The following is a 10472-nucleotide window of genomic DNA, read 5'->3' as shown; positions in this document are numbered from 1 at the left end:
AATTTAAGCAAGGTTTTAAAACATGGAATTACCCTGTAGTAAGGAAGTATGATTGGCAGTAGTTTTTGTGCGTGTTCAACATCCTCCCTTCAGTAGCAATTGCTCCAAATGAAATTGGATATTCCAAAGAATATTAGAGATTAAAATCAACATTGGTAGGATAATTCATGACTCAAGGTACCCCACTGTTTCAATTGTCTAGTTTTCATGTAGATAATTTTTAAAAAAAATATTCAATGAATCTTCTCATTGCACAGCAATAATGGCATTACTTTGTTGCTAATTAACTGAAAGAACTCTGCAAGAAAGCTCATACACTAGCATTGCCACCAATATTCTTTTACATTTTCTTGGTACTGAGCGGGCTACCAAATCCACTCAACACATTTTTGTCCTTGAGCAAGTTTACCCTTGCCTAAGGACAAAATTGAGGGTGGGACGTGCCAGCTTGGAGTCTCTGAAAGGGGTCTGTGTGCATCAAACGGCAACTCCCCCAGGCTAGTGGTTTCAAACTCCCTCTGCCAGGAGCAACTGCCACATCTCCGGAAACCAACTGCTGGGCAGGGGTGAGATGCTTTGGCCTCTTCAGACTAACTCCAGAGCCTCCCTGAACTGGGTGGATACAGCAGAGCTGTTGCTAAAGGAGCTGTCCCACCACCTCCTCCCAGCCCGGCGTGGCCTCAAGAGGAGAAGGAAGGCTTTCATGCCACGGGGGAGTGTCACGCAGCACTGAACAGAGTACAGCAGGTTCTTAAAAGGACCAGACCACAGCCTTGCTGGGGGCACAGAGGCACAGTTTCTGACTTGTGCAGCCACATGTGTGCAGTTTACAGGAGACACTGATTGCCACTATTAAGTACACATTCTTAGTTAGGAGGAATGGATAATCACATGCATACATAAACCCATTTAATTAACACTAATTTTCTTTTGGCTATTATTTAGACTCACCAATGCCTATGACTTGTCAGCAACGTGTATTTAAAATCTCATCGTACTTTCCAATGCATAAAGCTAAAATTCCAGTAGAACTACAGACAAAGGTAGTTAACTGAGAAATAGAACCAGTGCCAAAAATTCACAGGGTGAGAAAGTCAATAGGTGACAAAATGAAAGTTTATAACATTAGCCAGTGGTCTGTGAAATACAGTAAGTTGGCTCCTTAAACATACTAAGTTACCTTGAAGACAATCATCATGATTCTAACGCTGTAGAATATTTTGTAAGCCTCTTTTTCAGATAGATTGTTGGGACTTTCATTTAGATAAAGCATCTTTAGATCAAATGTCAATAAGCCAATGCTACACAGTTGCTGGTTCAATAAATTTATTGTACTTTTCAAAGTCTTCATAGAAAATTGTGGAAGATATCTTAGCTATCAGCTGTACGCTCCTGGGCCCTGAGGAAGCTAGCCTTCTTCTGAGCAACACGATCTTTCTTCTGGGCAAGGGATAACTTGGGACGGTTCCATCTGCAATGCAAACATGGTATAAATACACAAGGCAGTAATAGTAAATCTAAATACCAGAACACCAGGAGTTACATGACCATAAGGAATGAGTGTGAGATTTATATTATTATGCCTAGGAAATAGTGTTTCAGAGATTACTTTATATAGCACTCTTTCTTTCAGTGGTCGAGGCAATGGATTAGTTGGTATACCACAACAAGGTTTGGTCACATTATGAAAGTGCACCATGTTTTGCACTGTAGTATCCAGTTTACTACTAAGGGAAATAATTCTAAGATGTGTGGTGGCAGCACTGTCAAACAGGCGACTAGCCTAGATGGACCTCAAGTATGATCCCCAATAGGGTCGCCAGGGCCAGCATTAGACTTGCTGTGACCCAGGGCTGAAGCTGAAGTCCGAACTCCACCCAGGGCAGTGGGGCTTGGGCTGTGGCCACCTCTCCCCAGACCTAGGGTGGCAGGGCTCAGACTCCAGCCCTCCCACTGGGTTCATGTAGTAACTTTGTTGTCAGAGGTGGTCACGGTGCAATGAAGTCTGAGAACCCCTGTCCTAGATCATTTCTGAAACATCCAATTAGTTTCAATATTAAACAGGGACTGGAGGAATTAATTAACATAAATGCCACAGCTCCAGAAATTTGCTTTGTAACAGGCATATCTAACTCAAAGGAGGAAAAATTTTACCTCTTCTTTTTGACTTCTCTCTTGAGTTTCTTTTCATGGACTGGATTCTCCCGTATACCAGCATGGGCTTTTTTATACATTTCCTCCATCTGCAAGAAATACAATGTAGTCCATAAAGTCATGTATGCATTGAATGAAGTTCTAACATTCAAGTTGGGAGTTATCCCACTGCCAAGAACATACCAGTGAGTAGAGAAAGAATACTGAGGTCAAATGTGTTCTCTCAACATCTTTAACAGTCCTACAGAGAGGTCTAAACCAGACTGGGAACAGAACACAGCCACCTAAGGTGCTAAGTCTTCCTCCCAGAAAGAGTAACTTAGAAGTAACTTAAGACAGAGCAAGGCTGTCTACACTGGGCACCTTACAACAGCTTGTGTTGCAAGGTGCGCTCTGCGACTGCTCTTTGTCGCCAAGAGAGCATTCTCCTGCTGACAAAATAAAACCACCTCCAACAAGGAGTGGTAGCTTAGTCACCGGGAGCGTGGCTCCCACTGACGAAGTGCTGTCCACACCAGCACTTTTTGTTGCTAAAACTGGTCGTTCAGGAGAGTGTTTTTTCACATCTCTGAGCGACAAAAGTTTAAGCAACGGAAGTGCCAATGTAGACAAAGCCTCAGATGCAGTTCAAAGGAGCACCTTAGAAAGGCAATAAGCCTGCAACTCCCACAGGAATTGTGCACACAGACATGCACTACAGATTTCACACCAGAAACTTTCTTCTGCAAAACCTATCTGAAGTTCTAAAAATACTGTTGATATCAAATGCCACCCTTCAACCAGCAGTGCACTCTTGTGCTCAGGAGATAGGACTTTACCACAAAAAAAAGTCATCCTTCAGCTAAGAGCATGGTTGGCTTTGGAATCCAAAGAAACTTTTTCTTTACAGGGGAGAGAGTCATTGGTCTATCTATGGTGCTTAGATGGTCCCACCAGTTACTATAGCATAGTATGAGCACCTCACAATACCCATGGCAGGCAGCAAACAGAGGCACAGAGAGACTAAGTTAGTTGGCCAAGGTCACAAGAAGTCTACGGGGAACAGGGATTTGCACCAGTTTCATGAAACCCAGGACAAGCATCCTAACCACTAGATCATCCTTTCTCTGAAGTCTATCCATGTTATGTGCATCGCTTTTGCAAAATGTCTCCTTCCTCAACCTAAATTAAGAACTAGCTCAGGAAGTTCTCTAAATGAAACTGGAATGTTTAGCATGCCCCAGGCAAAGGAGGAAAACTCAAGTCATGCCAGTTTCTCCAAAAACTATACATGTCTTGAGGGAACATTTAGTTAGGTTTTGGTTCAAGTCAGTGATCAACAACAATGGCCAGGTGTGAATGAAGTAATCGGAACTAAAAAACATGCAATTTTTCACAATAGTGGTAGTGTTTTGTACAGCTGTGGCTCAATAAAGATAGAAATTTTATTGTTAATGCAGGGGTGAGAGAATGGCAGAGTCTGAGTCACTAATTCTTAAGCCATGTAACTGATGAATTTATCAATTGGGTGTTAGGTCATCCCATCAGAAATCACTTAGTTGTGGGAGGTAAAGGAAATATACAAGAACAGCTGCACTAAAACCCATCTCTAAACAGAGAACCTCCATCTTAGCAAATTTGGAAATAAAAATTCCTAGTTCTTAAATAGCACTTTTCAGCTGCAGATTTCAGTGCTTTAGAAAGGAGGTCAATACCTTTTATCCCTGTTTTACAGATGGGCTAACTGAGGCACAGAACAGTAGTGATTTGCCCAAGATCACACAGCATACCTGTGATACAGCCAGGAATAGAACCCAGGTCCGCAACTTCCAATACAGTGCTCTATGCATTAGGACTAGGCCACTACTAAGGAACAATTCTGACTGCTTCAGCATAAGTTTTCTTGTCTAATATAGCGGTTCTCTTTAAACATGGAATGCATCTAAACCACATCTCAGGGACATTTCCCCTTCCTTCATGACTGCAGTATATTCCTGGCAATTGCACACATGGAAGCGTACCATTATTATTCTTTAATGCAGATTAGTGCCGGTGTGAACAGTGCTATGTCGGCAGGACAGTGTCTCCGACTGGCACAGCTACCGCCCTTGTTGGGGGTGGTTTAATTATGCCAGCAGGAGAGCTCTCTCCTGCCGGCATAGAGCAGCCATACAGGAGACCGTACAGCAGCACAGCTGCAGTGGTCCAGCTGTGCAGCTGTAAGGTCTGTAGTGTAGACATAGCTAAAGTTATTTTGGTAAAAATTTGTATGTAGGTCGGCCCTGAAAGGATTTTGAAAGCTTACAGCTCTTTAGCAAATCTAGTGTATGGGCACTAAGAAAGAGTTCTTGCTGTAAGCATAAGACTGGAGTACAGACTGCATGGCAATATAAACTGCATAAATTACTTCAGAGAATAAAGAAGTTAAGATTGTAAATGCCAAAGTTTCACTGTAATTTTCATGGAATTTCTTAAATGTTTAGTATACTAAAATTTAGTTGGAGTTATTTTAAGACAAGACGTTAAGACATACTAGCAAAATGATTTACAAGATACCAACATAATAATACCTAAAAACTAACAAGGGGCTGTATATAGTGTTCTCACATTGTACTGCTATTTAAATCGGCTTTTTCAGGTGATACAAACAGAACATTCTCAGAGAATCAGGAGTGACAGGGAAACAAGGAAAATAACATAACAATAGGACAGGCAAGAAACCATTGGTAAGGAAGAGTTAGGAGGAGGAAGGGCAACAAATTATTCTGGTAGAACAGTGTCATGGAAAGAAGTAGATAGCTCCTTGGTCTGATATTTGTCAAACAAGACATTTAACAAGCTGTTAAGCTTTTTGATAGCAGGTCACACCTTTATCATCTTTTTCGTGAAGCATGTAGTATGACAAGAGAGGTCATATATTTTTCCTTCATTACCAGCTGTTCTGGGTTCAGGGAATGTGTCCAACTCTTAAGAATCATAGCACTAGGTTTGCAGAGGCCTGTCATTGGGAGTACCCCTCTGGTCTGATAACATGCCATCTACATGGCCCACATTACTACTGTGCAAAGTATTTGCATCCCTAGCATCAATTTTAAACAAGACAAATTATCTTTTAGCGCCACTACTAATATGCAATTCATTTACAGACAGATAGTGTCTTACCATGTCAGGTGTTACATTGTTCTTTATATACTGGGAGAACTGTTTTTTGTAGGCATCTTCATCCTCCTCCATCAGGTAACGCATGTAACCTGCAACATTCTGACCCATGATGTGTGTGCGATGAACCTCTGCATTAAACTCTTTGCTTTCCGAGTCATAACCAGGGAAACGTTTGGTGCTATGAAACACGAGTTATAGGTTAGTGGTTAGAATTTTACATCACCTAATCAAAGTTGGTTTAAGAAGTTCTTTAAGATTCAGAGACTGCAGTCTACAAGTCTCAAGTGACTGATACACCATAGCTCCCCTACAGGTAGCTGGAAAGTGTGACCAAAGAAAAAGAATTTTAAACCAGCGGACAGATTATGCTTTCTATAAACAAAGTTAAGAAATCAACTTGCAAATTGACATCCTTAGCTGCCATCAGTCCCGTCTTGAAACAATGACATACATCATACACAGACCGAGGACCAACTACAGACTGCTCAGTCACTGGGGTATCATCATATAGCAGCCAAGTTAAAGAACCGACAGACGGTTGACAGCCTTAAAAAAAAAAAAAAAGCAGCAACACTGAACTTTCCCCCTTTCTTTTAAGTTATCCCAGCTACTATTTGCAGGCTATTTTTCACAACTGCATTCATAGAAGCAATCAACAAACATCAAAATTAGGCAATGCAGGCGACAACCCTGAGTCATGATCATTCACTGATCCTAGCTTAAAGCAGGGGTTGCCAGGACTTCTACACAGAAACCTGTGCCACCACTGTAGATGGATTTTAGATTCTGACCCAAGTTTCCACTAATAGTTGTATAGGGGGCCTAAGGCCAATGATCATTTTGAACGTGGTGTACATAGTTTCTCAAAATAGAAAGTCAGACAATAGGAGTTAAGACAGAGAATTAAAAAGAATTACACGTTACTACAGCAATATGAACAGTAAGAAGTGTTTACTCTGCTTAACTGCAGTCACTAGATATTCAAGGTGAAAGGTGATTATATTGCTGTATTTTAGTAACCTTTATGGAAATAAGCATTAATCATACTCCCTTAACTTCAAGAGTCCTTGGGAGGAATGTCAATAACATCTACTGAAAACAAGTAAATACAACTTGGATTAAACCTAATTACCACATTAACAGGGTCACGCCACACTGAATTCAACTAACCTAAGGTGAAGTTAAAATATCACTACAATGCATATAAAGATGTGAAGTCTCAGTTTTCAAAATTCCCTTTTGACCCAATTTATCTGAGATTAAGTTACCTATGAGGGATGGACAGGCCACCATCCACTGCGCCCTTTAGCGCACCGAAGACTTTGTTTCCAGTGGTAGTTCTGGCAAGACCTGCATCCAGGTAGCATGTAAAAGCACCAGGCTGTCCATCCACACTTTCCACATTATATTCATCACCAGTCACTTCAACTTGGCCTTCATAAATCTTATCAAGGCCAAATTTGTTCAAAAGCTGTAACAGGAACAGTACAGTGTAAGTATGTCTTCCTCCAGATTCTCTCCACATTTAGGTTCTTTGATTTAAGAACCAAAATGAAGTGTTTTCATGTTGCAAGACAATCGTCATAAAACTTGATTCTGTATTTGTGGTCGTACCCAGGTATTCTACATTAATGCTTTCTCAGTAACAGTGCATACTAATCTTACCTTCAGAAGGTTTTAACAGGAACCACTAAATAAATCTGTGCATACTTTGCCCAACGTGGCTGTCTAATAAACATGGGTGGGCTAATCAAATCAATCTACAAATTCAGGGTTTTTTAAACTAAATAGTTAGAACACAATTCCAAATAAGTCATATACAAGTGGAACCCTCTGTTTTGTAAGACAGACTCCTTTATTTTCTGCCCATCTACTGAAGCAAGCCCTTTGACATTTAGATATAAGTTTAGTGGGTACATACCCTGCGGGCCAGCAGCAGGCCCGTACAATAGGCGGCAGCATAATTGGTCAAACCAACTTTCACACCATACTTTGGCAGCTCATGAGAGTACGCAGCACAGACTATCATATCACCTTCAATCCTGGCATATGCAATCTGACAACAAAATAAACGTTAGTGTTCTCACACCGGTTATAATATTGTTGGCTCAAACCTGCCTCCTGTCTGCATGTGGAAATCCTACTAAAGTCAATGGGAGTACTGCAAGACCTCCACATGCAGGTTTGGAAAACACAAATTTAGATCTAAATTATTCATCTTTCCTCATTTAAGACATGATGATGAAAGGTTTAAAAGTAAACCTCAAAATGTAAAAAGTATAAAAAATGTAAAGAGTTGAAGTACAACTCTGTGATAATGCAGCCTCAATACTGCTTTTTCTATTGCATCAGAGCTAAACTGACAAATAGAAAAAGTCACTTCTATCTGAACCTCCTCCCCCCCCAAAAAACCTACCATTATAATAGTTAAGATAACAACAGTTATTTTCTTAGTTTCACCTTTGTGTATTTGACAGCAATTACAGCTAGTCAACTTCACCATTCATCTGCATTCAGATATTTCCCCTATTTGTGTGGTACTTTCAGACAGCAAGAGGAAGGAAAATGTTTTTTAAAAACTTGAAGAGGACTAAGGGGCATGTGCAGCATTTGTACATATTCTACATTTTTATTGCAGTTATCTGTTGTCCTGTTTCCTTCAAACTTGGACTGTGATATAGTCCTCATTAAGGACTATAAAAACAACCTATATGAAGTTTCCAAGCTTAAAGTGTTCTATTTGCACAGATAAGAAAAGTCTATTCACACATAATTCAAAAGGTGTCGTAGAATCATAGAATATTAGGGTTGGAAGGGACCTCAGGAGGTCATCTAGTCCAACCCCCTGCTCAAAGCAGGACCAATCCCCAACTAAATCCTATGATTCAGGATTTTATGGACAAGCTGTTAAAAGCACATTTGCTTCTGGAGCCAACAGAACGTTTGGGGGTGAGAGGAGACCCCACAACAGTGCAGGAGCAGGATCCAGCTGACAAGACCTCATGGTCAGTCTTGCTTCTTTATGCCTAAGGAAGATGGAGATAGCTCACAGTGTGCGTCATTCTGAACTGAAAACTAGCACTCAAGATTAAGAAAACCGCTTCATTTCTGCTTCAGCAGTGAGGGTTTGAACTGCCTCTGATGCAATTACATCAGTTCAACTGTATTTGTACCATGAGCGCTTATTCCCCATCCGGGAATAAGCACATTTATACCTACATCCATGATATAACTGCAATGCTTTATCCATAATGATCAAAATCACACTCCTAATAGACATTGCTATACCACAACAAAAACTGTGGTTAGACCAGACCTTAAAACGCAGAGTTGCTTTTTTTCCCTCCTTAGTATAAAGGTAAAAAAGGCAGTGCTTTGGTATAGCCAAGTAGCCAAGCAAAGAAATCCTTACCTGGCAGATAATATCTCTGTTGGTAATGCGTACTATCATCCTATATTTAGGGGTGTTATACTTGTTTTTATCTTGAATCACCAAACGCTTACGGGCATAATAATCAGTCTTTCCCTCTGAAAAGACAATAGTATGGACATGAGAAACAAACAGCAAGGACATACGTCAATATAGTTTACTTTGAGCTATGGAAAAATTAACTGTACCTCTCCTTCTCCTGAATTTTACTTGGTACCTCTTGAAGTAGGCCTTATTCTTGACAACTTTCACAAACCCCTTGAACAAAGAAAACATAATTACAACTGGACACAATTACCACAGCACCAAGAAGTCTACTGATGGCTATTGTGAATTAAAAAGTGTTTGTGGGAGGAGGGGTTGAAAAGATAGGAGATACAGTGTTTTCTCAGACTAAACACATTATAAACCAGAAGTTATTCCAAGGGAAGAGAGGAAAGGAACCTTCAAATTCTAACTTAAGGCACATCTTATTGTCTCATTTCATGTGGATTTATGTGAAGTAGAGAAATACTGCAGAGGCTCATTAGATGTATAATACATATTCATTAATTAGATGCTTCTTAAAACTATGTTACCCAAATAAACGAATTTAATCACTTATTACTATGTAATCATAATTATTTTCTTGAGCAAGGTAATAGTGTCAAAAGGACAATTACCAGCTTTAATGTCAACATAAGAAAACTTCCAACCAGTCTCCACTACTTATCACTGACCACACTAAGTTGGCACATTCGCATCAAAGCCCACCTGTGGCAGCAAGGGGAAGGGCGAGGGAAAAGAATATTGGTATGAAACTGGCGCTGCCAAATTTGAAGCCAACAGCCAGTTGCTAGAGGGGACATGGAGCATTGTCACAACAACCCAGGGAGACCGAAAAAGCAAGTACTTCCCCCCAGAACCCCCGTGCCCTGCCCCCCCCGTCTCACTCGCAGTTAGACAGCGCCGAGCACAGCCCTGTCCATACACATGAGCCAGGCCGGGGCCATGCATGCGCGGCTCAAGAGTTGCCATGCGGAGCCTCGCAGACAGGGCCCAGCGCTCTCCACCGCACAGCGCCGGTCGCACTCGGAGACATGGCGGAGACACCCAGCCCGCCGCTCCCTACAGCCCGGCGCGGGTCTGAGGGGGGGGCTGACACGGGCCTGAGGAGCCGGCAGCTGAGGCGCTGTGCAAGGCCTGTGCCAGCGGCTATTGTCCCCGGGGAGCCGCCGGCCCTGTCCCGGCAGCAGCGGGCCCAGGCGGCGGGGGCGGCCATTAGGCCACGCTGGAAGCTGCTGCAGCCGGGCCCGGGCGCCTCCCCAATCAGAGTCCATCGGGCCGGCGGGGGCCGCGCTGGAGGCTGCAGCGGGCGGGGGGGCACCGGCCCGTATCCCCCCTACCCCTGCTGAGCCCCTGGTGCGCGGTACTGACCATTGCGCCAGGTTCTGTCCCGTCTCGGCTTAGGCCGGGGGCCGCTCAGCGCAACGTCCGCAGCCCGTAGCACTGGGGGAAAAGGCCGTGCCCACTGCGCAGCCGCAGCACCTAGCCTGGCCGACGAGACGGAGGGAGCCGTCGCCGCGAGAGAGAGCCGCCCTGCACACCAGGGGCGCGAACGGAAGTTGGTGCCCCCTCCTGGGAGGCAGAGAAATCGCACGCCGGAGCCGTGAGAGCAGAGGGAGGTTCCGGCTCCCGGGAATGGCCGAGCCTCACCTGCCAATGGCCCTGCTTAGCTTGTGTCTCTAGAGTTTCCTGCAAAGCTCCG

At 42.9% G+C, this 10472-nt stretch overlaps 1 protein-coding gene and 1 non-coding gene across 3 annotated transcripts; both read right to left on the bottom strand.

Moving 5' to 3' along the window:
* Window positions 1-1309: 1309 nt before the first annotated feature.
* On the bottom strand, window positions 1310-10259 carry RPL5 (ribosomal protein L5). 2 transcript variants are annotated; one of them, XM_065408807.1, is made up of 8 exons: window positions 10142-10259; window positions 8914-8983; window positions 8708-8823; window positions 7217-7351; window positions 6564-6766; window positions 5296-5473; window positions 2155-2243; window positions 1310-1471 (listed from the first exon to the last, which is right to left on the bottom strand). In XM_065408807.1, exons 1-8 carry the CDS (start codon window positions 10142-10144, stop codon window positions 1372-1374), a joined length of 894 nt encoding a protein of 297 aa, XP_065264879.1. In that variant the 5' UTR covers window positions 10145-10259; the 3' UTR covers window positions 1310-1371. The 2 variants fall into 2 exon arrangements, with proteins under 2 accessions (XP_065264879.1, XP_065264878.1); XM_065408806.1 differs by lacking the exon at window positions 10142-10259 and having other exon boundaries at window positions 8914-9001.
* Window positions 5712-5807, bottom strand: LOC135883189 (small nucleolar RNA SNORD21). Its single transcript, XR_010561627.1, has one exon. It is a non-coding gene; the product is annotated as a small nucleolar RNA SNORD21 (small nucleolar RNA).
* Window positions 10260-10472: the final 213 nt, after the last annotated feature.

This window comes from Emys orbicularis, chromosome 8, assembly GCF_028017835.1.
Source record: "Emys orbicularis isolate rEmyOrb1 chromosome 8, rEmyOrb1.hap1, whole genome shotgun sequence".
Classification (NCBI taxonomy): Eukaryota; Metazoa; Chordata; order Testudines; family Emydidae; genus Emys; species Emys orbicularis.
This window is presented reverse-complemented; position numbering and strand designations above follow the sequence as displayed.

Excerpts from the sequence above, each read along its gene's own strand:
- RPL5 (XM_065408806.1), bottom strand. The coding sequence starts at position 9,001 with ATGTTTTCTTTGTTCAAGGGGTTTGTGAAAGTTGTCAAGAATAAGGCC. Across the intron at positions 8,824-8,913 it reads AAAATTCAGGAGAAGGAGAG|AGGGAAAGACTGATTATTAT; the intron begins GTACAGTTAATT and ends TTGTCTTTTCAG. Across the intron at positions 1,472-2,154 it reads AGAGAAGTCAAAAAGAAGAG|ATGGAACCGTCCCAAGTTAT; the intron begins GTAAAATTTTTC and ends TTTGCATTGCAG.